Genomic DNA, 27,998 nt, shown 5'->3' on the forward strand with positions numbered 1-27,998 from the left:
CTTGCTTGGGGATCTCGCCAGTTTGATGGGCTTTGACGAGACCTTACTGCTGGCTTTGTTTGCTGGTAACGGAAGGAAGAAATGGGGAAGGGGGGTGGAATTAAAGCACTTTGCTGCTGTTTGCGAAATCTGTCACAGCTCAAACCAGCTGCCTGGCTTCTGAAGTTGCAATAGTTCTAAAGGTGGGAGACTGCAGGAGTTGTGATGGTGAAGTAAAGCCTCATCCTATTCACCGCCTGCTGTGGCTAATGGCACCTGGTACCGACTGTCGAAGGGAGTCGCCACTTCTGTGCTCATTATCTGTCAGGAACAGAAGACGTTCCTTATGTCCCAGTGCACCATCCAGCACTGTTACTGGCCTTTGTGAGCTGTCGATGAACCAAAGTGTTCAATCACTGGGCCGTTGTGGCAAAAGGTAGGCTGTGACTTGACTTGGAGGTTCTGAGGACCTGTTTCCATTGGATGAATGGGTCGTCCTCTGACTTGCTCCGTGTCAGAACTGAATACTACAAACACAGTCCCATCCAACTGAATGATCCTTAAAGCAATTCTGTCCTGATCCCAAAGCACCTTTTGCTCTATGTTCCACTCCAGGGATTCGCGTGCAAAACCCTAGCTTGTTGGCCCAGCTCGGTTCTGAGGGAGCGCTGAGTGCTCTCTCGAGCCACCTTTGAAAGTGAAGGCTCTTGATGCCTTATGAGGCTGATGTGAATGATCCCATGGAACTGTTCTGAAGAAGAGGCAGTGCAGGGGGTAGGAGAAGGGGCAGGAAGGGACATGGGAGGGTTTTGGGGGAAGGAGGAGGGGACATTGAGGGGGGAGGATGTCCTAGCCAATACTTGCCAATAACAGTAACCAATACAATTCAAAACCTCCAATTTGTACCCTTGAAACCAATGACACAAGAGATTCTGCAGATAGAAACATAGAAAACCTACAGCACAATTCTGGAATCTGAAGCAACACACACAAAATGTAGGAGGAACTCAGCGGGTCAGGCAGCATCTGTGGAGGGAAATGAACAGTCGACGTTTCAGGCCGAGACCCTTCATCAGTCTCGACCTGAAACGTGGACTGTCCGTTTCCCTCCATAGATGCTGCCTGACCTGCTGAGTTCCTCCTACATTTTGTGTGTGTTGCCCTTGTAACCAATCCTCTATTTATGTCTGTGGTATACTGCTGTGCACAACATGGCCGCTGCTGCTTTGGGGCTCTGAGGATGGGAAAAGCCGCATATAATTTGGGGCTCCCTTTGACTGTTTGGATTAATTTTAGCCCCACCCCAACCCCAGCTCAAGTGTGGGGTCTCCCTGAACCCCTGGCCAATGAGCACTCTGGTTGGGTGGGCCAGTATCGGCAAAAGTATCTGTCCGATTTGTGCCTCTCCAGCCCGGGGTCCGGGTGTAGCACAGTTGCCCCTGGTTCCCGAGCTGGGATTCGGGCAGTTAACCCGGGTTAGGCCTTTCCCTTCTGCATACCCCACGACCTAGCTGATCCACTCAGGGAGCTGTGCCTCACTGATTTCTCCATCTGTGGTAGGTCACCATGGCAGACAGGATCTCCGCAGACCGGGCATGTAAAGATCCCAATCCCATCATCGACGGCAGAAAAGCCAATGTCAACCTGGCCTACCTGGGGGCAAAGCCAAGAGCCATTCAAACGGGTGAGTGTCCTGTCTCCTTACAGGGTTAGTGCTGCTCTTACTCTGCTGACCTACTTGGAAGTGTGTTCCCCTGTCAACTGTGTTGTTCTTGGAGGAGCCAGGCCACACACTGACCACCTGGACCTTGTATCCTCTCTGTGACATGGGTCCCTAACGCCTGCGTCAGGCCCACTCCCCTCTTTACGCAGGGGATTCTAACTTGCTCCTGACCAATCCCGTGTCCGTATCTTCCGTGGAATTTGATCAGAATCGGTTAGTTTCTCCTCTAGTTGTCATGCCCCAGTGCTCCAGTTGGATTAACTCAACGGACTTCCCTGGTTGAAGGAACATGGAGCACCACAACCCAGTGACACAGCTGGAGCGAGGTAAAGGAGTTCTGGCCTGATCACTGACCCTGGTCCTGGGCGTAAGAGGGGAACCCTCACCTCCGGTTCCCCAACCGCTCTCCCCTTCCGATCCATCTCCAATCTCCCTACTTTTGTCCCCTTCCCATTAACCCAGACACCACCGCCCTCAACACCCATTTTGGTCCCCCTTCCCCTTCTCACCTACTACCCGCACATTTCGCCCACCCACTGTCTCTCCCCACCCCACCTGGTTCTGGTTCCAGCTTCCCTTCACCTCTCCCCTAATGATTCCCACTATCTCCTTCCTTGCTTCACAGATTCCAGCTCTGGTCACCCCTTGCGTTGTTCCTGCCTATCTCCCTCCTATCCGCCTCCCACCTTCACCCTCCTAGCTCCATCTCCCTCTTTATGTCTGCCTCCACCTGCCTCTTGTCTCCCAAGTCCATCCCCTCCTCCTCCCCTACCTGGCTCCACCTGCCCTGCATCCCTCACCTCCCCTCAGGCCACCGACCACCCCTGGACCCTGTCTCGCCCCTCTCTTCTTGATACCGGCCATCTCCCATCTCCACTCTCAGTCCCGACTCAGGGTTTTGACCCGAAATGTCGACAATTGACCCGCTGATCTGCAGCAGAGCGTGTGTGGGTGCCAATGATTGGGGGTTGGCCATCTGTCTGGCACCATGCCCACTGCTGGCAGTCCCCTCCTGTGTGGCACTGCCACCTCCCGGGCTTGAGAGACAGTGGCGGTGACCAGCCGCCTCGAGTGTCCGACCGGCTGGGGAGGGCACCACCCCGGGTGGGGGAAGGAGCCTTCGGGGTGGGATTGGGCACCACGAGGCCATATCCCAGGAGCGCACAGGAACCCCGTGAAAGCAGCGCCACCCCTCACAAACTCCCCAGCCCTCAGGCACATCCTGCCCTGTCTGTGGAAGAGCCCAGGGCTCCCACCTTGGAACCAGAGGAGAAGCACCACCCTTGCTCCGGGGGCACTGCCCGAGACGGCAGTGAGGATCAGGTGAGCAACTGCCTGGGCTGGCACAACACCCTCTCCTGGCCGCAGATGTCCGACAGGAAGCCAGCACTGACTCCGGGGTGGGCTGTGCTTGGAGGGGGCCGCACTGTGGCCTTGCACCCCTCACCCTTACAGCCAACCAGATGAGGAAGGTGGCCCAGCATGGGATAGAAGGTGAGGAGGCCGAGCCTTAGCCCAGGCGTTGACCATGTTTGCCTCGGAGCCCCGCCTCTTCCTCCCTGCACCCGATTTACTTCCTCTTAATCTGTTTTCCTTCCAGGGTTTGCGCTGGGAGTCCAGCAGATTCACCCAGCTCTGATCCAGCGTCCCATTGGGTAAGAGAAGAGTGTTTGCTTTGTAAAGGACCCCTTGTACTGAAGTCTTGCGTTTATATACTGCCTTTCCGTCCCGCGACCTTTGAACTTAGAAATGAGTATGCTGCCAACTGAGCCCCTGCCAATGAGTGTGAAGTGTGGTCTTGCTGAGCAGAGCCAGGGGTCTCTGGATGAGGAGATGTGCTGAAACCGTCCATCCCCAGAGCACAGAAAGGGCCGGCTGCCAATCAGATGGGCTGTGGGTGGGTAACTCCATAACCCATGGCGCTCTTGTGGCAAAACTCTCTTCATCTTGCAGTTGGAACGTTCAGTTGCTCCCCTCCCATTCCCTGTCTTCCTGGGTACAGTACATGTGTGAGACCCAGCTCTGGGTACAGTTGGGTTTTCTGTCTGTGGTTCGCACAGTTGGAGAGTCTGGAACCTCCAATGAATATGCTGGTCGGGGCCACGGGCCCACGCAGTGACAGCGCACGGTGATGTGTGATTTATGTCCGGGGCTTGTGAACAAGGGCTGTCTCACTCTCACTCGCACACACAGCCTTACCTGGTCTGTGGCTGGGGAGTCTCTGTTGATGGACAAGTAGGTCCTCTTTAAGAACTCTGTTGGCTCCCAGTATTGCAGCTAGAGGAAAGATCTTTGCCTATGTTTTTACCTGTAAGACCTGTCTTGTGCCTTGGCCTTGTGGGATGGGGTTGCTGAGATTGGATCTTGCACTCAACCTCATAGCTGATAAAGAATTTCCAGGCCTGAGTACAGTGAGCTGAATTCCCATTCCCTGGATAATCACTTGTTTTGAGTGTTGTTTGGATGAGTTCACACTGAACTGAATCTTTCACATCGCATTAGATTCCTGGCTGGAAGGAATGTACGGGCTGAATTCAGTGAGGCTTTGCCAGGGAGTTTCTTGTGTGTTTGTCTAATCAATCCTCCCTTCCTTTCATGTTGTGCTCTTTCTCGAAAGCTTTGAATCCATAGCTCTCTATCAGTCTGGCTGCTGCAGAGCAGGTCGGGAAGCTTCTGCAGATTAACACACTGAGGTCCTGAGCTGCTCTGATCAGGAAGGTCCCAGACTTCTTCCTGCTCCCACTCAAAGCTGTGCCTTTAAGAACCAGATCAAGGATTGGTGTCAGTGAGCTAAGGTGTACTAAAATGGCCTGAATTCGCTTGGCAGTATATTAATTAAATAGGTCATCTTTCCCTCTTCCTTCAATCCACAGGCTTTTGAAATAAAAGTTCAATGCCACCAATTGTGATTCTTTCCTCCATGCATAGTGGGTTTTGGTTTGTCATCTAGAACATAGAACCTGCCCCGCACATCTCCTTTAAACTCCCCGCCCCCACCTTAAATGCATGCCGTCTAGTATTAGACATTTTGACCCTGGGGGAAAAAGATACCCGCCATCTACTCTACCTATGCCTCTCATAATCTTATAAACCTCTATCAGGTCTCCCCTCAGCCTCTGCCACTCCAGAGAAAACAACCCAAGCTTGTCCAACCTCTCCTTGTAGCACATGCCTTCTAATCCAGGCAGCATCCTGGTAAAGCTCTTCTGCACCCTCTCCAAAGCCTCCATGTCCTTCCTATAATGGGGCAACCAGAATTGAATGCAATACCCCAGATGTGGCCTTACCAGAGTTTTATAAGGCTGCAATATAACTTCCTGGGTCTTGAACTCAGTGCCTCGACTGATAAAGGCAAGCATGCCACACACTTTCTTTATCACCTTATCAACCTGTGTAGCGAATCTAGTTTCTTAAACCCAACCTTAAGGTGTACGTTGTTCCCCTGTGTGCCAGCTCGAGGTTCCTGTAACTTACCTTGCCTTCAGAGTGCTATTACTTACTAAGCTGGAGTTGTACTGTGCCAAGCACGTCCAGGTTTTGTTCCAGAGGTTTTGCTGTTGACTGGAGGTGAAGTTTGGCTGCTGTAAAAACAGAATGAGTCTGAACCTTCAGACCATTCTCACCCTGTCCTGGACAGAGTTTGAGCCAGAGTGACAGAGGCTGATGAGGTAATGGATCACTGCCATTGGAGGAGCAAAGGGTGGGCTGTCTTCATCCGACTCCTCTACCTGAGATTTGCAAATTCTCTCATCACTGGGATACCTCAGACTCTTCCTGTGTGGTATTTTCCTACATGATGTTCCACTGATAATTTAGCCTATTTTTTGTTTAATATGATCTTGAGATAAGGCCATAGCTGGACTTAATCACCATCTCTGGAGTCAGTGTGTGTGGCAGGGGTCAGGCTGAGAAGAGGGCAGCTAATTCCATTGCCCCAAGGAATGCGGTGGATCGGATATGTGCGTGTTTGTGCCGTTTCATTATCTGTCCGGGTAGGATTTTGGATCGTGGCTTTAGAATTGCTAATCCTGGAGTAGGAGCAGACGGATTGGCAGTCAGAAGCATGTTGGGTATGCAAACCGACCCAGGTAACCAACCTTGAGCTCCTATTTATGTTCTGACATAATGTAACCTCACTGAAAGCCAAAGATGACCAAACCAAGAAACTAGAGGGCTTGAGGTTTGGTGAGGTGGCCTTTAAATGCTGGTGATGTCTATGCACCTGCCCTGGAGATGTGAGTAAGCTGATGAGGTTACACACTCTAGTTTCTTTAACAGAGAAGGAAGTAAACTGAAGCTGTGTCTTCGCGGAGGACAGGCGTGTGCATGTTGGTTGAGGTAATCCTTTGCTAATATTTCTTCATTAATTCTAGATCTCGTTGGCTAGTGTTGGAAGCTTGCAATCATTTTAGCAATATACTATGAGTTCAGTAACGTGGTGGTCTGAAGACTTTCACTCCAGATCTAGCCAAGTTATACCTGTACAGTTACCTGGTATGCTAATTCACAAAAATCAGGACATGTTGAATTCAGAGACACAGATGCTGGAATCTGGAGCAACAAACAAGGTACAGGAGGAACTCAGTGGGTCAGGCAGCATCTGTGGAGGGAAATGGGCAGTCGACGGTTCGGGTCAAGATCCGAAGTGTTAACTGCTCACATTTGAATTCGGTTACTTTCTGCCCAATGTGACTACTCTCAATCTCCAGGGAAGTGAAGGAAGGTGTCACTAACAGGGTTATTAAGTGCCATTTACGAACCAACAACCTGTTCATTGATACGCCTTTTGATTGGCACTCGTCCAACATCCTACACGCTCATTTCCCCCCACTGCTGGTGCACAGGATGCAGTATGCAGCATCTACACAGTGCACTGCAGCTACTCATCCAGGCTACTCTGACAGCATCTCCCAAACCTGTGAGTTCTGCCACCAAGGACAAGAGCAGCAGGTACTTTGGAGCATCACCAGCACCAGGTCCCTCCCAAGCCGCACACCATTTTGATTTGGACATGTATTGCCAGCCCTCCATCAATGCTGGGTCTGAATCCTGCAACTCCCTCCTCAGCTGCACTGTGGGAGCACCGTCATGCAAAGACTGCATTAGTGCGAAGAGCTAGCTCAGCGCCAACTTCTCAAGTACAAATGCAGATGGGCAATAAACGCTGGTTCTTTTAAAAACAAAAGAGATTGCTGATTTGTCTCTCTGGGACAAGGGATTTAGAAGTAATTTGTTGACCCTGAAGTACTTTGTGGCATCAACAGGATTTATTAGATTACATATACCTTAAAGGGTCGTAATATTGGTTGGATTTTGGCCAATGGCACTTTTGACATCCAGACATCTTCCAGTTGCACAACAGTTCTCCTGGATCCCCCACCCTGCCGTTCCCTGTTGACTTTGTAGCCTGCCCATGGCCATGAAATCATCCCGACTTCTGGGTCAGTTCAACATCAAAGAATGGTCCTCCAGCACGTTGGTCAGAGAGTCATAAACAGGCCTTTTGGCCCAACTTGTCCATACTGACCATACCTACCTGAGCTAGTCCCATTTGCCCACGTTTGGCCCATATCCCTCTCAACCTTTCCTATCCATGTACCTGTCCAAATGTCCTTTAGATGTTGTTATTGCATCTGCCCCTTCCACTTTTTCTGGCAGCTCATTCCATCTACACACCACCATCTGTGTAAAGAAGTGGTCCCTCAGGTTGTCTTTAAATCTTTCCGCTCTCGCCTTAAATCTATGCCCTCAAGGTTTTGATTCCCTGGGAAAAAGACTGACCAACCACCTTATCAATGTGGGAATGCTGCACCGTGAGCTACTGCTCTCCAGGCAAGGAGTTAAACTGAGCCTCTGCCTGGGACTACTTTGAAGAACTTTTGGGCCTTTCTTCCCAGTGACCTGGACAGCATTTACATATTGCTAAAACATCCGGAACTTGGCACATTTCTTTTTGTGGAATCCTCATTTGCTCAGGATTGGCAGATGTGTTTCCTACATTGCTGCAGTAACTTCAATTAAAGCACCTCATTGCTTTGGACATTGTAAGCTCCTGAAACATGCCATAGGGGTATAATTCTGCCTCTTTGTGTCTCTGCTTTTTATTTCATCCCAGGCCGGATTGAAGCCGTTGGTTGGTATTCTCAGGGAGCTGAGCAGTGCACTTTATTTGTTAGTGCCTCCAGACTATAGATAGTGCCTACTTCCTGAATGGTGGAAGCTTGCTTAATATTTCTTAATGTGCTCAAATAATATTTCTGTTTATCGTTTGCCATATTTTCAGTATTGGGAGTGTGGGCAGACATTACATGTCTGGCATCCATTTTCTCGGTGTAGGGGAGAACCCCTGTGTGAAATGAACAAGTTTTGACATAAATCAGTCTCCTTGTGTGAAGGCTGTTGGTCGGGGGAAAAGCGAGTGGACGAATTTTGCCTCACCCGGTCGGAAGAGGTCAAAGGTTGTTGGAGAAGGAGCGGATGGAAACAAGGGCAGAACCATTCCTGATAAAGGCTGGGAGATGTTGGTGGGGCAGGATTGTGTTGCAGAGAAACTTTTTAGGGCCTTTCTCTCCCCTGTGACCTTGACTTGCAATTTAGCAGGGGATCCAGTGAAGGGGAGGTTGGTGTGATGGAAGACGAGGACCCAGAGATTTTGTCATCGTTGAGTGGAGTGAAGACAAGGGAATGGAGTGGATTTGGCAGTTGAGTGCTGGTGGCTATTGCTTGTGGGGGGGGAGAGTACTTGGTTGATGTGGGGTGGGTGAGGAGAGCAACGTGTGAGGTTCTAACATGGAAAAGGTACATCGCTAGGGAAGTAGGAGACAGGAATAGAGTTCTTTATGGGAAGGAATGTGATGCTGGGAACCTTTGTGGCCCACTGGGTTTGTAGTAAACTTTGGTGGGAAGCCATGTTAGAGCTGAAATGGGAGAGAAGTTTGCAGGGAGGGACGGAGATAAAGTGAAGGGAGTGCGAGTAAGTGCTTCACGCTCAGAGTGAAGGATTGCACCAGTCGCAAACAACATTGGCTTTATATGTGCTCCTAGTACCGTCTCACTGTTCCTTCACATTTTGTAACACACCCAAAGGTACAGGAAGTAGCTTTGCACTGTGCTATTGCAGTCAAAGCCACCGTTGCCATGGAAATGAGCTGGCAAGCCTCCAATCACAGAAGTATTAAATGTAGTGAGGTGAGGGTTGAGTTTCACTGATGCTCGGGTTGAAATCTGCATTTGTCTGGTTTTCATTTTTGAATATGTTTGTCCTGTGACGGGTAACACTGTGGGGGGGCGGGGGGGGGGAGGATACTCAGCAGGTCAGGTTGCAGCTGTGGAGAGAGACACTTGAGTCAACGTTTCGGGTCAATAGTCTCTCCTCAGAACCGGGAAAAGGGGATGGGGGCGAGAGGGAAGTGCCCTGAGAAGTGGAGCAAGGCTTCGGAGGGAGGCGACGGGTGACGTTAAGTGACAAAATGCATGATGCTGCAAGACGGGGTGGGGGGTCTTTATCTCTTGATCCGTTTTCACCCCACTTTAAGCAGCACCATCATTGCTATTGTCAGTTGAATCACTTGTGCGTAACACAAACCTTCCCTTTTGTTCTTCCTTCCTCCTCATTTCCCTCCACCCCTCCCGACCTTGCCCCGCCCATATACTTACTGGTTATAATCGTTAAAAATGAATCCTCTGTCATGTGTGTTAACTTGAGGAATTGGAGTGCTGTGCTCTGCACCTGAGATCCGTTTCCCTCGGAGTCATTAAGGTGGTAATCCTGCAAGCATTTCTACCGTGGCAAATTTCAAACCTTTCCTGCTTCCAATTGTGGACCTGCCCTATTTCACGCTGTCCAACAGATGCTGCCTGGCTTGCTGAATATTTCCTGCTTTAATTCCCAGTGATGGGCTTGTGTATTGTGGAGCAGTAGTCGGGCAGATGTTACTGCAGTATTCCTGTACAAATGTTTTGGTGGACTGGACCGTATTCTCTTCCAACACCAGTCAAAGATTGAGTTCATTCAGCCCAGCTCCGTCTTGTGCTTGCAGCTTCCATGACAACAGCGAGTTGCTTTGGAACCTGGGTCCACCTTTTTAAAATGAATTCTATGCTAGCTGACTTTAAGTGGCTCCTGAAGTCGGGGTTCCTCTGATTACATTTTTACAAAAAGGAGGCCATTCGGTCCACTATGTCTGTGCCAGACAATCCAAAACTAACCACATTCTCTTCTAACTTCACTGTATCTTCCTTTTTGTTTGATTGTTTGTCCTTTTTTGGGGTTGGATAGTTTGTCTCAAGTGCTCTCTGTGCAACTGATGCATTGTATAGTGTCATAATTTTAAATTGTTTCTTTGTCACTGATTCCACACAGGCCAACTAATCTATTTGTGCACACTACAGTACTAAGTAATTCAAAGGAAGGAAACTCCAATTAAATCTCCTCAGTGCTCTCTCTGCTGATGATGAGTGCAAATAATAGTCACATTATCTTGTCTCGCCTCGCAAGGTTCAATTCCTGGCTGCACTTGTACACTGTACATTACATTGTGCACACTCTGTAGCTACACTATCCCTGCAGAATGGTGTAAGACAGTACTATAGCCTAAATTTATTGTTGCTTTTTAAATCTTGTATGCGGTGCTCCTATTTACAAGGTAAATTGATCACTGACACGTCGTGAAATTTGTTGTTTTGTGGCAGCAGTACAGTGCAAGGCAAAAATTACTATACGTTACAAAAATAAATAAATGGTGCAAACTTTTGCTGGCCTTTTATTTAATGACTTTATGCATATTACCCATCTGGGGAGGGAGAAGTAGAAAGGTAAGACAGCACCTGTAGATGTAGAAGCAGTTAACATTTCAGACTAACTACCTTTGATCAGAATCCAAGGAGAGTTCATTGACCTGAAGTGGTGATTCGTCCTCTCCCTTCTCCGCTGCTGCCTGACCTGCTGAGTATTTGCAGCAGTTTCCGTTTTATTTCAGATCTCCAGCATCTGCATTTTGTTGCCATTTGACCTCTAGGGTCCTTAAGCACAAGCCCCAAGAAACAGAAGCAAAAGAAGGCCATTTGGCCCCTCGACCTGCTCTCCCCTCACTGAGCTCACCCTTTACCTCGGCCCCACTTTCCTGCGCTTACCTCGGACGTTTTGTTTTCTTTAATATCCGGAAAGTTCTGGGCCTTGAGGCCTGGTTGCAGTGTGGGAGTGCTGAATCCTGGCTAAACGCTGAATCGCATGTAGTGGCATGAAAGGCAGCAAGATGAACGCAGTGACCTCTGGCCCAGAAATTCAGCTGCACTGACTTCAGTTTGAACTCAGTTGAGGCGCAGAGGACACGGGGATCTGCAGTGTGTTTATGCACCTGACCAGGGTGAAGTTCGAGGCCGGAGTCGCTCAGATTCTCTGCCACTCTTTGTTCCCCCAGCCTTGACCAGCCACCATTCTGAAATCAACCACAAAGATGCATCTGAGGTATTGGTGGGTCTCTATTAGGGGTCAGAGCCTGACTACAAGGGGCTGTTGGCTCTGAATGTTGCTTAAGGCTCTCTAATCCAGCTGTTTTTTTTTTGGGGGGGTGGGGGTGAAGGATGGATGTGACACTGCCTAGGCTGAGGAAGGCTCCTGGCCAGATGTTTATGGTCTCTGCACGTTCAGAGTGCTTTTGATCAGGATTTTACCACCAAGTCTGTGGATAGCTGGTGAACTGGACAACCTTCCTCATCCCTTCAGCAACACAAAAAGCGCTGGAGGAACCCAGCAGGTCAGGCAGCATCCGTGGAGGGAAAATAAACAGTCGACGTTTCGGGCCGAGACCCTTCATCAGGACTGGAAAGGAAGAGGGCAGAAGCCAGAATGAGAAGGTGGGGGGAGGAGCACACACAGGCAGGGGAGAGGTGAGATCAGGTGAGGGGGGAAGGTAGTGGGAGGGGGAGAAGATGTAATAAGCTGAGAGGTGGGAGGTAGAAGAGGCCGAGGGCTGAAGAAGGAGGAATCCAGTAGGAGAGGGCAGTGGACCATGGAATAAAGGATAGGGGAGGAGACGAGATGGGCAGGTCATCAAGGTGGGAGAAGGGAGCCACAGGAATAAGGGAAGACAAAAGAGTGGGGGGGGGGGGGGGAGAAAAAGAAGGGGTGGGGTTACCAGAAGTTAGAGAGATCGATGTTGAGGCTGTCAGGTTGGAGACTCCCAAGGCGGAATATGAGGTGTTGTTCCTCCAACCTGCGCCTGGCCTCAACCTGGCAGTAGAGGAGTCCGTGGATAGACACGTCAGTATGGGAGTGGGATGTGGGATTGAAATGGGCGGCCACCGGGAGGTCCGGGCTGTTGCGACTCATCCCTTGGTGCCCTGCATTCCTGAGTTCAGATCAAAACACGTGAAGATCTCACCCAGCAACTCCCTTCTCCACCTGCATGCTGAAAGCTTCCGATATCCTTCTCTCCTTCCTCATCTCCTCTGTTTTGCTCTCTCGCTCTCTGTTTCTCTCGCTCTCTTTCTCTTGCTCTCTCCCTTGACCCCCACCCCCTTCCCTCAGTTCTGCATGCTGAGTACAAGGGGAAACTCTGGGCAAACCAAGACTATTATGGGGTGGGTGTCTGTGCTGTTTAAAGCTGCTGTGCTTTTGTAACCAGGGATTCATCCGGTGCTGTGTGTGGGTGTCTTTGTTTCAGCTCGGGGAGGATCACGTCTTTCAAACTAGATAAGTTCTTAAAAAAGTTATCCAGGAGATAACAGGTGTTGCTGGCACGGGCAGTGTTTACTGCCTGTCTCTAATCCAGCAGGGGAGTGGGCCATTCACTCCACCATACCACTGCTGGCCCTTTACTCAGCCCCTCCCTCCTTCCCCATAACTTTGTAGATTCTTCAAGTACTAATCCAGAGTGACAAACAATCTGCCGGAGGAACTCAGTGGGTCGAGCAGCATCTGTGGGAGGAAAGGAATTGGCCTTGATGCAGGGTTTTGACCCGAAACGTCAACAATTCCTTTCCTCCCACAGATTACTGCTCGACCCACTGAGTTCCTCCAACGGATTGTTTTTTGCTCCAGATTCCAGCGTCTGCAGTCCCCTGTGTCTCCACTTGTCCAAGGTGGTTGCTGGACCTTGTTGAGGAGAGATATAAGTGTTTACAGACCAGGTTAAGGACAGTGGTTCGCTTCTCCACAGTGTAGCTGAACTCTCTGCTGCCATTGGAATTGGTTTATTATTGTCACTTGTACCGAGGTACAGTGAAAAACTTGTCCTGCATACCGTTCATACAGATCAATTCATTACACAGTGCATTGAGGTAGTACAGGGTAAAACAATAACAGAATGCAGAATAACGTGTAACAACTACAAAGAAAGTGCAGTGCAGGCAGACAATAAGGTGCAAGATCACAACGAGGTAGATTTTGAGGTCAGGAGTCCATCTTATCGTACGAGGGAACTGTTCAATAGTCTTATAACAGCGGGATAGAAGCTGTCCTTGGGCCTGGTGGTACGTGCTTTCAGGCTTTTGTATCTTCTGTCTGATGGGAGGGGGGAGAAGAGAGAATGTCCGGGGTAGGTGAGGTCTTTGATTATGCTGGCTGCTTTACCAAGGCAGCAGGAAGTGTAGACAGAGTCCTTGGAGGGGAGGCTGGTTTCCATGATGTGGACACAGCGCAGCACAACTCTGTGTTGTTTCTTGCGGTCATGGGCACAGAGCAGTTGCCGTACCAAGCCGTGATGCATCTGGATAGGATGCTTTCTATGGTGCATCGACATTGGTTTTAGTTCCAGTTGGTTCAGAAGTGAGGAAGGTCTTGAGTGGGATCCCTCCTAGCTCGTCCCCCTGGCTGTCATCTACCACTGGCACCCGCTGAATGGGACGGCTCCGTGGTTGTTGCCTGCCCGGCTTCACCGGGACCATCCTCATCTCCCTGGGGCAGAAGTATGGGGAAACGAAACGTTCCCCAAGATCTGAGCAAGGGTAGACGAGCACCCAGGAGGGAGAGAATCATCTCACAAGCACTGTGAGCTGTTGGGGAGAGCCTGGCTGTGATCTTACTGAGTACAGATCCGCTCGAGGGGTCTGGTCTCGCTCCTGTTGTTTCTGTTAGTTTTCGGTGTGCCTGGCACGTAATCACCCCAACGGTGTCATTGACAGAGGGATATGTGGGGGGTAGAGGATATGTTAACGTAATGTGGACTCTGGGCAAAGATGTGGATACAATGTGGGGGGGGGATGGGTCTGTGGGATGGGGTGCGTACTGTGGGGGGAATCGGTCTGTGGGACGGGGTGCGCGCTGTGGGAGGGTGGGTATGGGTCGGTGGGACGGGGCGCGCACTGTGGGGGGGGGGGGTATGGGTCGGTGGGATGGGGCGCACACTGTGGGGGGAATGGGTCCAGGATTCACCTCACAGTCTCCCTGTTGAGTGCAGCAAGGTTCTGATACCTAGAGCTGCCTCTGACCTTCAGTGGCATCTCCTCCGTCTCTGCATCGGAAGCTGCTTTCTGTGAAAGGATGTCTCTACTCTCCTTGCATTACCCGTTCATGTGAATGTGCACAGTTTGTAGCTGATAACTAGATACTGCAGAGCAACTTCCATTCATTCCATAACATAAATTAACTTGGTTTATTATTGTCACATGTACCGAGGTACAGTGAAAAACTCTGTTTTGCATGCCATCCATACAGATCATTTCATCACATCAGTGCATTGAGGTAGTACAAGGGAAAACAACAACAGAATGCAGAATAAAGTCATGGTTACAGAGAAAGTGCAGTGCAGGCCGACAATAAGGTTCAAGGCCATAATGAGGTAGATTGTGAGGTCAAGAGTCCATCTTATCGCACTAGGGGCCATTCAGTAGTCTTATAACAGCAGGGTAGAAGCTGTCCTTGAGCCTGGTGGTACGTGCTTTCAGGCTTTTGTATCTTCTTTCCGATGGGAGAGGGGAGAAGAGAGAATGTCCGGGGTGGGTGGGGTCTTTGTTTATGTTGGCTGCTTTACTGAGGCAGCGAGAAGTGTAAACAGAGTCCATGGAGGGGAGGCTGGTTTCTGTGATGTGCTGAGCTGTGTCCACAACTCTCCGCAGTTTCTTGCAGTCCCAGGCAGAGCAGTTGCCAGACCAAACCGTGATGCATCCGGATAGGATGATTTCTGTGGTGCATCGATTAAAAATCGGTGAGGTTCATCGGTGACATGCCAAAGTTGTTTAGCCTCCTGAGGAAGTAGGGGCACTGGTGAGCTTTCTTGGCCGTGGAGTCTACGTGGTTGGACCAGGACAGGCTACTGGTGATGTTCACTCCTAGGAATTTGAAGCTCTCAACCCTCTCGACTTCAGCACTGTTGATGTAAGCGGGAGCATGTGCACCGCACCTACCCCTCTTCCTGAAGTCAACGTAAAGCATTGATCATGAATCTGTTTAAACTTCTTACTAGCTCCTGTGAAGTTGAAGTAGGTGAGAGAAACAGATTCCCTTTACACAACTGCTCATACAGAATTACCCCAGTTAACCCCTCAGGGTCCTGATGTGAATGACTGAGTTATTGGTCATCAGCCGCTTCCACCAGCTGAACATTTTTTTGAGAGCTTTTCATGTCAGATTGTGATGGATGGCCTGCCCGCGATCTTTTCCCTGACTAGGTGTCTGCGGTGCTTGGTCTGCTGGTGTCTGTGGATGCTGGGCATGAGGTTAGATGTTCGGGAATGTGGGAACCCATACTGGGCAGTGGTGATCCGTCATGAAATAAAAACAGAAAATGCTGGAAACGCTCAGCAGGTCAGGCAGCATCTGTGGAGGAAGACGTGTTTCAGATCGAAGACCTTTCATCAGAATTGGAAGAGTGGAGACATGAGTGTGTTTTAAGTTGCAGGGAGGGGTGGAGACTAAGGTGGTCCCAGTGATACTGTTGCCTTTGTTGTAAAACTTGGAAATCAGTGCTTGTTAATCACAGCCGATCTCTCTAGAGAAGTGTAAATAGAAGGAGGTGAGTGAAGACAGAGTGTAGAAGTGTGAGAACATGGCATTGGAATTGGTTTATTATTGTCACATGTACCAAGATAAAGTGAAAAGCTTTTGTTTGCCATCCAGATAGATCACTCCATAGTCCAGGAAGGTAGCAAAAAGCGATAGCAGAATGCAGAATATAGTGTTACAGTTACAGAAAAAGTGCAGTGCAGGCAGACAATAAGGTGCAAGGGCCACGACAAGGTAGCTTACTGGTAATCTGAAATATAAGGGGATTGCTGGAAATACACAGTGGATCAGGCAGCAGCTGTGGAGAGAGAAAAACTGAGGTAATGTGGTTGACCTTGGATTGAAACTGGCCAGTTGTCACAAACTGGAAAGGCTGGTTATCTGAACTTTGTCCTTTGTGGTTTATCATGTTCTGGCTGCTGTGTCTGACTGCTGTCTATAGTGTCCCTGATGGAAGGATGGTTTTCCATCTGGTGAACCGGGAGGTGACCTGTTAATGCCTGACTATTGTGGGACCATTTGCTCCCAAGTGCCAGAATGATCATTCTGGGGTCGGGCCTGGCAGGGTCAGTTGTCACTAGTAGATAAGACCACTTTGTGTGTCAGGCTGCTGGGCACGTGTCTGAGCTCGTGAAGTGTCAGCTATGCTTCAGTCGGGATGTCCACACTCCTGAACCTCGGTGTGGTGAAGGCTTCCAACTTCACGTCAGAACCTGGATCCAAGTCCTTGCGGACCAGGTATCGATCCACCGTCTCTGGTGCCCTGTGGGATGAAGGGAAACTGACCTGGGGCACCTACTTCAGAGAACAGTGGGGGAGGGGGTCCCTGTACTCCGTCCTCCCAGGCTGGTCTCCTTCCCTCCCCACTCCTCACTCTCACACTGCCCGGGATTTCCCCCACCCCCCCCCCCCACCCCTCACACTGCCCAGACCCCCCTCAGTGTGGCCAAACCCATCCCCCTCCCCCTCCCCTGTGGTCCATCCACCCCTACTGCTCACCATCTCTGAACACAGGGCGGGGGCACTCCCTTCACCGTTCAATCCCCCTCCCACCCCACTAACCCCTTTGTGTTCAACTCCCCCTCCCTCACTGTTGAACCCTTCCCGTCAACCTCACCGTGTTCAGTCTCTGTCTCTGCCCCCTCCCACTTGTGCTGAGCTTTCCCAACTTTGGACTGGTCACCTTCGGTGTCCGAATGTTCCTGTGACTGCCGTCTGCTGGGTCAGGAGACCTCACCCATCCCAGGCCCTTGCGTCCAATGGAAGTCGGTGGGGACAGTGCCGGGTCCCACTGTGTCATTGGTGGCTCTGTGACTTCCCCCAGCTCAGGGGGGGCCTATGGGGTGCAGAAGACTAGGTGGGGCGTGGTCCCCCAAGCCAGGACACCCCGCCACACCCAGACTCACCCCTTCACTTGGGGAGGGGTCCAGCCCCATCGCAGTGGGCTCGTGGGCATTGGTCGTACCCCTCCGGCTCCTAAACCAACAACCGTGTCTCTGGAGGGACGGATATGTGAATCTCACACGCACGTGTTTAACATTCAGGGGGGTGTTTCCTACAACACAAAGCAGCCCATAGATGTGCTGTGTAGGCCTAGGCACGTAGTCCTCTGATGACCATTAGGGAGTTAAGTTCTGCAGGGGCTCCCTGCTTTCCTCCGTTATATCCCACAGAGTACATCCCAGTGTCTGTGGATGGGTAACTCTACCTGTCACCATCTCCACGCCATTTCACTCTCCCTTCCCCAGGCCCCCTCACTCTCCCTTCTTTCCCCCCACCCCCCATGACACCACCACCACCTTCCCTCCCAAAATCTTCCTCTCCCTCCACCCCACCACCACCACCACCCACACCCCCCCCCCCCCCCCCCCCCCAACCTTCCTTCACCATCCCCTTTCCCCACCCGGTCTGTTCTCTCGGACATCTGTTGTTTATTCCCTGTCAACGCCATCCGGTCCCTTCTCAAGTGGATTAGCAGCGCCTTCCTGACTCTCCACTAAAGGTCAGTCTGACCTTCCTTGTGCCTGTACAGAGTCTGTGGATCTGAAGGCCCCTGCTCAGGGCCTGTATGGTGCAGTCACTCGTATTGTCAGGGCATTTATTCATAATTTAGTTATCGTTTGAAGAGGTCATATTTCCCATGTCCAACAGTGCAGAAACGGTGTCTTACAGCCCATTGAGTTCATGTGACCATCAACCACCTATTTACACTTGTCACTTTTTATTCTGCCTACGTTCTCCTCAACTCCTCCCCCCACCCCCAATCCCACCTCTCACCTGCCCACTAGGGGCAATTCACAGCGGCCAATTAACCTACTGACTGGGATGTGGGAGGGGAGACCGGAGCATGCAGGTTTTCACAGCAGCAAGGTGCAAACTCCGGGCAGACAGCACCCAAGGTCGGAATCGAACCCGGGGGTTGCTGGAGCCGCGAGGCAGTGGCTTTACCCGCTGCGCCGCTCAACCTGATCCCTCTCCTGTCTCTTAGAATCAGCCACTGGTTTATCCCAGGCTACGTATGGTTCATGCCATCATCAGACAGCATGCCTCAGCCCCACCCTTGCTTTCCTGTCTCCTCAAGGGTGAGTTTTATCAATACTCCCAGTTTTCTGGGTGCCTCAGCAAGCAGTTCGAGGTTATAAACCACAGTTACAATGGATAGGCTTGAGACATCACAGGAACAACGCCATTCCAAAGTGACTAGAGTGTGTGGTTCAGTGGAAGCCAGCTTTGGGATAGGTGGGAGTGAGGGGCTGAATGTGTACCTGGTGTCCTCAGTGAGCCCAACCCCCTGCTCTGCAGAGCCTAAACCTGATCCCAACCCACCTGGTGAAATCAAGAGAGGGAAAATGAGGCAGGGTTTACAGTGGGAGCCTTCATCCAGAGGGGTGAGGGAGTGGGGGACGGAGGGGCGGAGGTGAGGGGACAGCCACTCCCCTAGTTTGTGGGGTTCTGCCTCACTTCAGAATGTCCGCACCCTGACACCCTGCACTCTTCTAGTACATCAGTTCGATAGTTTTTATTCACGGGTAAGATTCATTGAGGAGCCGGTGTGTGGGATAATGGTGTTCTAATTACCCAGGGAATGGATAATGCAAGAACGCCAATAATGCAAGTGACAATTACTCATATGCATCTACCCTTATGACAGAAATGGAGGCCATTTGGCCCATTAAGCCTATACCAGCTCTGGGAGCAATCCATCAGTCCTCCAATTTCCCTGTCACCTGTTCTCTCTCACAGGACAATCAACACCCCCTGATTCTCCTACAACTCCCTTGCACTGGGAGTAAATTATGGCAGCCAATCAACGTACCAACTTGCGCTCTAGGACATGGGGGGAAAACCAGAGCAGGCCGAGGAAACCCAGGCAGTCACAGGGAGAAGGTGCAAACTCCACACAGACAGCACCCGAGGTCAGGATCAAACCTGGGTCGCTGGAGCTGTGAGGCAGCGGCTCTGCCTGCTGCGTCTCTGTGCCACCCAGTAGGAGAAGTCCGGTCCTTTTATATAGATTATTGCTTATTGATGTCTCTGGGTTTGTTTGCTTCATTGACTGGCTTACAGTTTTTCTCCTGCTTGTCCAGAGCACTGGTGGAAATAGAATCAGATGTGGCTTATTGCCTCAACCCTCAATGGTAAATGGCCACCAGAAGGTGCCTCCAGTATGCAGGTGAACAGTAAAATCTGTGGCCAGTTCATGGGAACGTTGGGAGAATAAAATGGGATTAGTGCAAAAGGGTGCACAATGGCTGGCATGGACTTGATGGGCCGAAAGGCCTGCTTCTGTGCTCATTAACATCACGACTTGTGCGGCTGAATTTTATGCACTGGACTTCGCCTCTTGCATCCAGTTACCAGTTTTTAAGCGGAGTCAGCTGTGTGTTTGAGGCACTAAAATCTCCCTCGCTTCCCAGAGGATGGAAGAAGAAAACTTGGCTTGTTGAACAGCAGTAAACCCCGGCACTGATACCACGTTGGCCTAACCCGCATTCGGTGCCTTCTTCACTGAGTCGAAGAAGACTTAATTGTCTGCGAAATCCTGTTCTTGTTTGAATCACGACCTGTCTCAACAATGACTCCATTTTCCGTGAGGAAACGTTGAACAATCCCAAGCTTCATGTCCCTCGTCAAAGGCACGTTGTTCCATTTGCAGGGAGCTTGCAGACACATTTGCGGAACCGTATGAACCCAGGAGATAGTAGTGAGGTGTAAATAAGTTTCAATAAGGATGGAAATTTAATCGCTGTCTGATGTAATCTGATTGTGATAGAAGCCCTATTATGGGATTATTGTTCTGCGCAGTGCATCGGTGTTTTAAACTTGACCATGCAGGAGTGTTTAAACCTGACGGTACAGGCCTCTCAAACCTAACAGTGTGCTGGCAGTGGTCAGAATGAGTGGTAAAGGCCTCTGTTCTGGATATTGTTGAGCCACGCTCATTCGCACCAGCGGAGAGTGTTCCTTCACACTCCTGACTTGTGTCTTGTAAATAGTGGAAAGGATTTGTGGTGTCAGGAGTGAGTCACTTGCACAGGACACCAGCTCCTGACCTGTTGTTCCGGCCATAGTAAACGGTGATGCTCTGGAGGTTGATGACGGGGGTCTTGGCGAGAATAATGTCACTGAATGTCATGGAGAGGTGGTCTGACCCTCTCTCTCCTTGAGGCTGTCAATGCATGGTACTTTTGAGAGCACCGTCAGTTTTAATGTGGGAGTATGCCTTGAATGCTGGCTTTTGAATATGAGAATACTAGTGATTATACAAGACAGCTTTAAACCTACAGGACAGGCATTAAGCTGGCGGTTTGAATGTGTTTCAAAGATGACTGTGTGCTTTGTAAACCTAATAGTTCAAGGTTTCTTTAAGACCAACTGAGTGGACGTTTTTAACCAGGTTTTGCGTATGTTTTAAACCTGACTGCGGAGCCATTTCTAAACCTGCCCATGCAGATGTTTTAAACCCGACAGTGGTGCATCGGGTTGTGTGACAGGTTAAGTTTGTCTGTCATGGGTTGCCATAATGCTGGCTTACCAGCAGGGGGAGAGGGGTTTATCTGCCTGCACACAGAGGAACAAGTACTTGTTGTTCTGTTCTTGTGATGTTTGTTACAGCGGTGACAAGGTATAACTGACCCCATCGGGGTACAGTGAACGTCCTGTACAACAAGTAACCCAAGTTACCCGCAACGTGTTGTTTTTGCAATCAAACATTCCGTTTAAATAAAAAAAGATCTGCAGAGCAATAAAATGCCAACAACTGGGCTGGTACCACAGCTGAGGGGTAAAATGAAGACTTTGATTTTTATGTGAAATATTCTGAATGGTGATCAGTGACAAATGAGTGAAAAGGCACCATGTATTCCTCACTATTTTGGGCGTATTAACGGTCTGGTTGGACTAAAGGAATTGGTGGATTTGTCTTGCACTGACAGAGTTTCAGTGAGTCGTGAGTAGATCAAGCGCTATCCCGTTCTCACTACAGCATGTTTCGGATTCCTTCATAATTACTGAGAGGGCAGAGCAGCCCTTACTGACACCATCATTGCAGTGAAGTATCTGTCACACCTGTGATTGTGTTGTGTTCCTAAGTGATGTACTATGAGATCGGTTTGTCTATGGGTCTTTGAGATAAAGCTTATCACAAAGGGCTGTAGTCACAGGAAGGTTGTGATGGAGTTGGGCTGCATTGTATGTTTCATTGATAACATCCTGGTTCCAGCACCTTCAATAACAGAGCAACTGATCCCCCTGGAGAAAGTCCAATCTATATTGCGGTGAGATGGAATCGGAGTGAAGCTTGCAAAATGGGAAATCAAATCACTACAGATGCTGGAAACCTGACATTAAAACAGAAAGTGCTGTAAACACTCAGCAAATGAGGCGGCATCTGTGGGAAAGGAAACAGTCAATGTTTTGGGTCTGTGGCCCTTTGTCAGAACTGGGAAAAAGAGGGAAGCCAGTGCGTTTCCAGTAGGAGAGAAGGTGGGGGAGGAATATATAGAACAAAGGGAATGTCTGTGATAGGATAAGTTGAAATGGCTTACTAGCAGCAGTTACCAGTAAGCTGTTTAGTCTGTGTGATGTGTCGTTAATGGTAAGGTGGTGGGACTCAGATGAGTAGGATAAGAAAAACTCAGCCAACATGATACAAGAACAAGAAGACTCAGCAGGTCAGGTAGCATCTGTGGAGAGAGAAATGGTTAACGTTTCAGATGAGGGACCCCCCCCCCCCACCCCATCCAACATGAGCAAGAGAGAAATAATGTCCGGATGTTCTGTCCTGGGGAGAGGATATTGATCTGGGATTTCAGACATCTAAAGCACCTGTGGGTTGTTAAGCATAAGGACATTTGTCCTATTCTAGTACAAGTGAAGTACAGACATAGTGATGCCCACCTCTCACCCTCACACATCCCACCTCTCACCCTCTCAAGTTCCAACACCACCCGCAGTTGTTCTGCCACTGAGGCCGATACACAGAGGACTTTGCTGCTGCTTGTGAGCCTGGAGTGGCAGCTATCCCACAGGCCTCGCCAGCATCCAGTACTGCTGATGCTGTAACAGAAGCTGCCAGAGAGACCTGACTTTAAACTGGACATATCTGACTGTGATTCATTGGTTGGCAACGAGTTCTATAACTGAGCAAAATAATCGCCTGGGCTTGTGCTGGGGTTTACTCCAGCCAGGAAGTGGGAACTGTTATGTTTTGTGTTGAAGAGCAGCTATAACCAGTTTACTCTTGTAAACGGAGGGGAACGGAGATAATGTGCGATCTGTTGTGCTTGCTGACCTTGTTTTTACCAGCGAGGGCGATTTAAGGGAAGGAAAATGGAAATGGCTGCATGTAGATGAACGAGCCCCTGTGGTTCTCTCTCTGTTAATTGTCACAGAGCAGGCTGTTTTACACCCAGCTGTGCACAGATTATGGGCAACTATGGGGCAGGCACGGTAGTGTAGCGGTTAGCATAACGCTTTACAGCGCCAGTGACCCAGGTTCAAATCCGGCCACTGTCTATAAGGAGTTTGTACGTTCTCCCCGTGTCTGCGTGGGTTTCCTCCGGGTGCTCCGGTTTCCTCCCACATTCCAAAGACGTAGGGGTTAGGAAGTTGTGGGCATGCTATGTTGGCGCCGGAAGCGTGGCGACACTTGCGGGCTGCCCCCCCCAAATTACTACGCAAAAACATGTATTTCACTGTGTGTTTCGATGTACATGTGACTAATAAAGATACCTTGACTTATTTTAAATGATGGTCCAGGTGTTTTTAAACCTGGCAAGGTGGGCTTTTTAAACCTGATGGTTTAAGGCTTCGCAGAATGGGGATGGAAGAGTGTCTTCACCTGAGGGCAGTGAACGTTTGTGACTCTCTGCCCTTCAGAGCTGTCATGCTTCAGTCACTGAGTGTATTTGGCAAGAGACCAATTGGGTTTGTATGTTGAAGTGTGCAGGATAGTGCAGGGAGGTGGGTCTGCGGTAAAGTAAGCCATCGAACGGCAGAAAAGGCACGAAAGGACAGATGTCCTCCTCCTGCTTCTATTTCTGATGTTCCTACTGAATTTGCTACAGAAGATGATATAATCTGATCACAATGAATACTCAGTTAGCCGGGACACTTGGTGGTTTAGACACTTGTGCCAAAATTTAACTTCCGTAAAGTCCCTATGTGGGGTAACTTTTTACACTGTCACAAAACCACCATAGAGAAGTACCATCTGGCTGAAAAATTAAACGAGCCTGTTTTGCCGTGAGAGTGAGCGGGTCGAATGGGGGAGGGAGAATATGGGGCTTCCCACTGTGGCAAGTTCTTCCTCTTCGTTGTTGGTATAGGCAGCTCTCCAATCCACACCCCTTCCCTTCCATCCACGTTCCCCAGGCAGATGTGGTGTCGGGTTTGTGTTCACAACCGCTGCCAGTTTCCCAGGTGTGAAGGGACTTGCAGTTACCTGGTCCCGGCTCTGGTGTGGTGTCCCGGGGGGATTCTGCACCCCCTTTATCCTGCCAGTTGTGCACCGAAGCTGCTCGGCTCTCTGGCAGCAAGGCAGCCCTGAATGTGTGGGAAGGGGTTGGTTGGGGGTCCACGTTTGTGTGAAGTTGCAGAGGGTGTCAGGAGATTGGGTCAGTCACTGACCATTTCCCTCCAGGACCAGGCACCAAGCAGCCACCATGATACTAATGTTTAATTACTTTTTAAAAGCATATGAACTGGGAGCAAGAGAAGGCTCTTCAAACGTGCTCCACCATTTAACAAAATCATTGACTGCAATTGCGGCTCCGCATTCCGGCCTATTCCCAGTAATTTTTGCACCCCTATTGCTCATGAAGAATGATCTACCTTTGCCCTAAAAAATAGTCAAATATTCTGCTTCCACTGTCCTTTGAGAAAGAGTTCTAAAGACTTACAACCCTCCGAGAGAAACATATTCTCCTCATCTCTGTCTTCAGCGGACAGCCCCTTATTTTTAAATAACAACCACTAGTTCTAACTCTCCAACAAGAGGAAACAGCACCCTGTCCACATTCGCCCTGTCAAGGCTCCTCAGGATCTTGTTTGCTTCAATTAAATGCCCTCTTGCTCTTCGAATCCCCAGTGGATACAAGCCCAGCCTTCCAGTCCTTCCTCAGAAAGCAACCCGTCACTCCAATCCTTTTCTGAACTGTTTCCAATGCATTTATATCCTTGCATAAGGAGACCAGTACCGTACACAGATATGGTCTTACTGATGCTCTCCATATTGAAGTGCAACCTCCTGATCTTGTATTCAATGAACAACACGCTCCTAGCTTTCCGAATTACTTGTGTACTCTCCTTTTGTGAATCATGCACCCAGACCTCCAGATCCCTTTTCCTCGTAGTTCTGCTGTCTCTCATCACTTAGATACGATATACTTCTTTTATATATTTCACTGCCAAAATAGGTAACTTCCCATTTTCCCACATTGTACACCATTTGCCAGACAATTACTCATTTGTTTAACCTGTCCACATCCCTTTTGTAACCTCCTTTTTCCCTCTTTATAACTTGTTTTCCTCTCTTTCTTTGTGTTACTCTCAACCATGTCGTTTGTATTGATTATAACAGGCTGAGGCCCCAGTACCAATCCCCGTGATGTGCAATTGATCCCATTTTGCCCACCTGAGAAAGGCCCACTCTGTTTCCTGCTAGCCCCCCAACCTCCCATCCCCTTCATGGTGCAGGAGGTAACATATTGATCTTCAAGATCTGATGTAGCACCTGAGCAACCGCCTTCTGGCAATCTGTGTACAATACACCCGTTTGTTCCCTTTTATCCACAGCACTTGTTACTCTCTTCAAAGAACTTCAATAAATTTACCACACCTGATTTACCTCTCAGAAATCCGTGTTGACTTTGCTAATTAGCTTGGACTTTGCTAAGTGATCTGCTATAACATCTTTATAAATAGCTCATAACATTATCCCAATGACACACGTTAAGCTAACTGGCCTGTCTTTTACCTGCTTTCTGACTCCCTCTATTTTTGAATAAAAGAATTGCTTTTGCCAATGGAATGTTTCCTGAATCCAGGGAATTTTGGGGGGAAAAAAAATAAAACCAACACATCAACAATCTCACCAGCCACTTCTTCCATGATGAAGTCCATTAGGACCCAGAGACCCATCAGTCTGCTACTGCAGTAACTTGCTGGGTACCACTGCCCTGGTGATTGTAATTTTCCCGAGTTCCTCCCTCCCTTTCAGTTCCCAATGTACACCTACTTCTGGGATGTCACTTGCATCTTCTGTGGTGAAGACTGGTGTATTATCTGCCATCTCCCTGTGAAGACCCATTTATATGCCATCTCCCTGTTTTTCATTGTTAATTCTCCAAACTCACTTTCCATAGGAACAACTCTTCTCTAAATATCCATTGAAACTCTCTCTATCTGCTTTAATATTTCAAGTTAGCTCTTTCTTGTTCTTCCTTTTTTTAATCATTTAGTCATTCATTGCTGTTTTTATATATTCTGTACAATCTGTCTTTGTCATTATATGCCTTTAAGTTCAATACTATCTTTAATTTTTTTTTAGTGGCCATAAATGGCAGATCCTCCCCTTGGATGTTTTCCTTCTCGTAGAATGTATCTGTTTGTGTATTCTGAAAGATCCCTTTCGATCTCTGCCACTGAATCTCGATCGACCTGTTCCTTAAGTAAGTGGGCAAGACATTAGCTGGTGGAGTATAATGTGGGAAAATGTGAGCTTATCTACTTTGGAAGAAAGAATGAAATGACAAACTATTAATTATTCTGAGCAAGACTACAGAATGTACTATGGGATTACCAGTGCATGAAGTAAATTAGCACACTGGTACAGCAAGTAATGAGGAAAGCTAATGGAATGGTAGTCTTTATTGAATGGGTATGGAGTATGACAAGTTAAGATAAGATCTTTATTAGTCACATGTACATCGAAACACACAGTGAAAAGCATCTTTCTGCGTAGAGTGTTCTGGGGGCAGCTCGCAAGTGTCGCCATGCTTCTGGTGCCAACATAGCATGCCCACAACTTCCTAACCTGTACGTCTTTGGAATGTGGGAGGAAACCGGAGCACCCGGAGGAAACCCACGCAGACACACGGGGAGAACGTACAAACGCCTTACAGACTGTGGCCGGAATTGAACCTGGGTCACTGGTGCTGTACAAGTGACAGTAATAAACCAATACCAATAAAAGTAGGGAAGTTTTGATGCAATATTACAGGGTACTGGTGAGCATGCACCTGGAGCTTTGGTCTCTGTATTTAAGGAAGGATATACTGTACTTGCATTGGAGGCAGTGTGAAGAAGGTTCATCAGGTTGGTTCCTGGGATGGAGAGGTTGCTGTATGAAGAGAGATCAAATAGTTTGGACTCTGCTCATTGGAATTTAGAAGAATGAGAGGTGACCTTATTGAAACTTACCATTCTGAGGGGGATTGACAGGGTGGCTGCTGAGAGGTTATTTCTCCTAAGAAGGTACCTAGAATTTGGGGCAGAAGCATAGTTTCAGAATAAGGGGTTGTGCATTTAAGATGGAGATGAGGAGGAATTTCTTCTCAGAGGGTTGTGACCCTTTGGAAAGCAGTGCCCCAGAGAGCTGTGGAGGTGGAGTCATTGAATATGTGCAAGCTGGAGATTGATGGACATTTGAACTACAAGGGAGTTAAGGGGTCTGGAGGGAGAGCAGGAAGCTGGTGTTGAGGCCAAGATTGGATCTTATTGAACGACTTCTCCTACTCCTGTTTCTTGTGTTCTTCTCCAGCTCTGCTTTCATTCTCGTATTTGTGCTAATTTAAGTTTAAAGTGACAGCCCTTCTCTCCATGAAATGGATTGTAAAATTCATTGTATTATGATTGCTGTTGTCTAGGGGAGCGTTCATGATGAGGTAATTGATTAATCCCACCCACCACACAGTACCAGGTCTGGTAAAATCTGTGCTCTGGTTGGATCCAGAATATGCTGTTCAAAGAAACTATCCTTGAAACACACACATCCAGACTACAGTTGCTCATCTGATTTTTTTATGCAGGTTGAAAATAATCATCTGCCCGTTGTGTTTGCCCTGGCTGTAATGGATGTCTCTGTGAGGGAGTGATTCCCTCCGCACTTATTCCTGTTCGACTAAACATGACTTGTCACTCTGTTGTGCTGCAGGTTTGGGGACCATTTTACCTCCTACCACGTGGTCTTGCGTTGCCATGTACCTTTCCGCCAGCTCTCCTGCACAGCCAGCATTGTACACAAGAATCTCGCTCAGAGCTACTGCCAAAAGTAAACTTTATTCATAAAACGTACAAAAAAACAGTGCATGACTCTGCTTACATTCATTCTGTTATGCAATCTATACATTCGTAGTGTTATCAGTTCTATACATTGGTAGCGTTAGCACCAATCTTCTCCCAGCTCCCATCGGGCAGGAGGTACAGAAGCCTGAAGTCCCACACCACCAGGTTCAGGAACAGCTACTTCCCTTCAACCATACGGTTCTTGAACCAACCTGCACAACCCTAATCACCACAGTTTAGCAACACTGTGACCACTTGGCAATAAAATGGAATTTTTTTTTGTTCTAATTGTGGTCTTTCTTGTAAAAAAAATAGTGTACAATTTATGCTTAATTTATGTTTTTCTAGTGAATGCTGCTTATCTGACGCTATGTGCCTGTGATGCTGCTGCAAGTAAGTTTTTCATTGCACCCGTGCACACATGGACTTGTGCACATGACAATAAACCCAACTTCGACTTTGACCTTCTGTGTACAGAGCACCTTTGCCACTCATGTAGCCTCCTGGGCTGATACAAACTACAAGTGTTTGAGAGGCTTCTAGCCCAGACCCAACCTCTCAATGTCC

The 27,998-nt window shown here is 48.9% G+C and overlaps 1 protein-coding gene across 2 annotated transcripts in view; it reads left to right on the forward strand.

Moving 5' to 3' along the window:
- The window catches only part of LOC127578848 (RNA-binding protein 38-like), a 44,124-nt gene that overhangs the window by 4,084 nt on the left and 12,042 nt on the right, over positions 1 to 27,998 (forward strand). For both annotated transcript variants that reach the window (XM_052031368.1, XM_052031367.1), the window contains exons 2-3: positions 1,540 to 1,663; positions 3,303 to 3,357. In XM_052031368.1, coding sequence (XP_051887328.1) covers positions 1,540 to 1,663; positions 3,303 to 3,357 — 179 coding nt within the window. The remainder of the gene's footprint in view (positions 1 to 1,539; positions 1,664 to 3,302; positions 3,358 to 27,998) is intronic.

Source organism: Pristis pectinata, chromosome 16 (assembly GCF_009764475.1).
Source record: "Pristis pectinata isolate sPriPec2 chromosome 16, sPriPec2.1.pri, whole genome shotgun sequence".
Lineage (NCBI taxonomy): Eukaryota > Metazoa > Chordata > Chondrichthyes > Rhinopristiformes > Pristidae > Pristis > Pristis pectinata.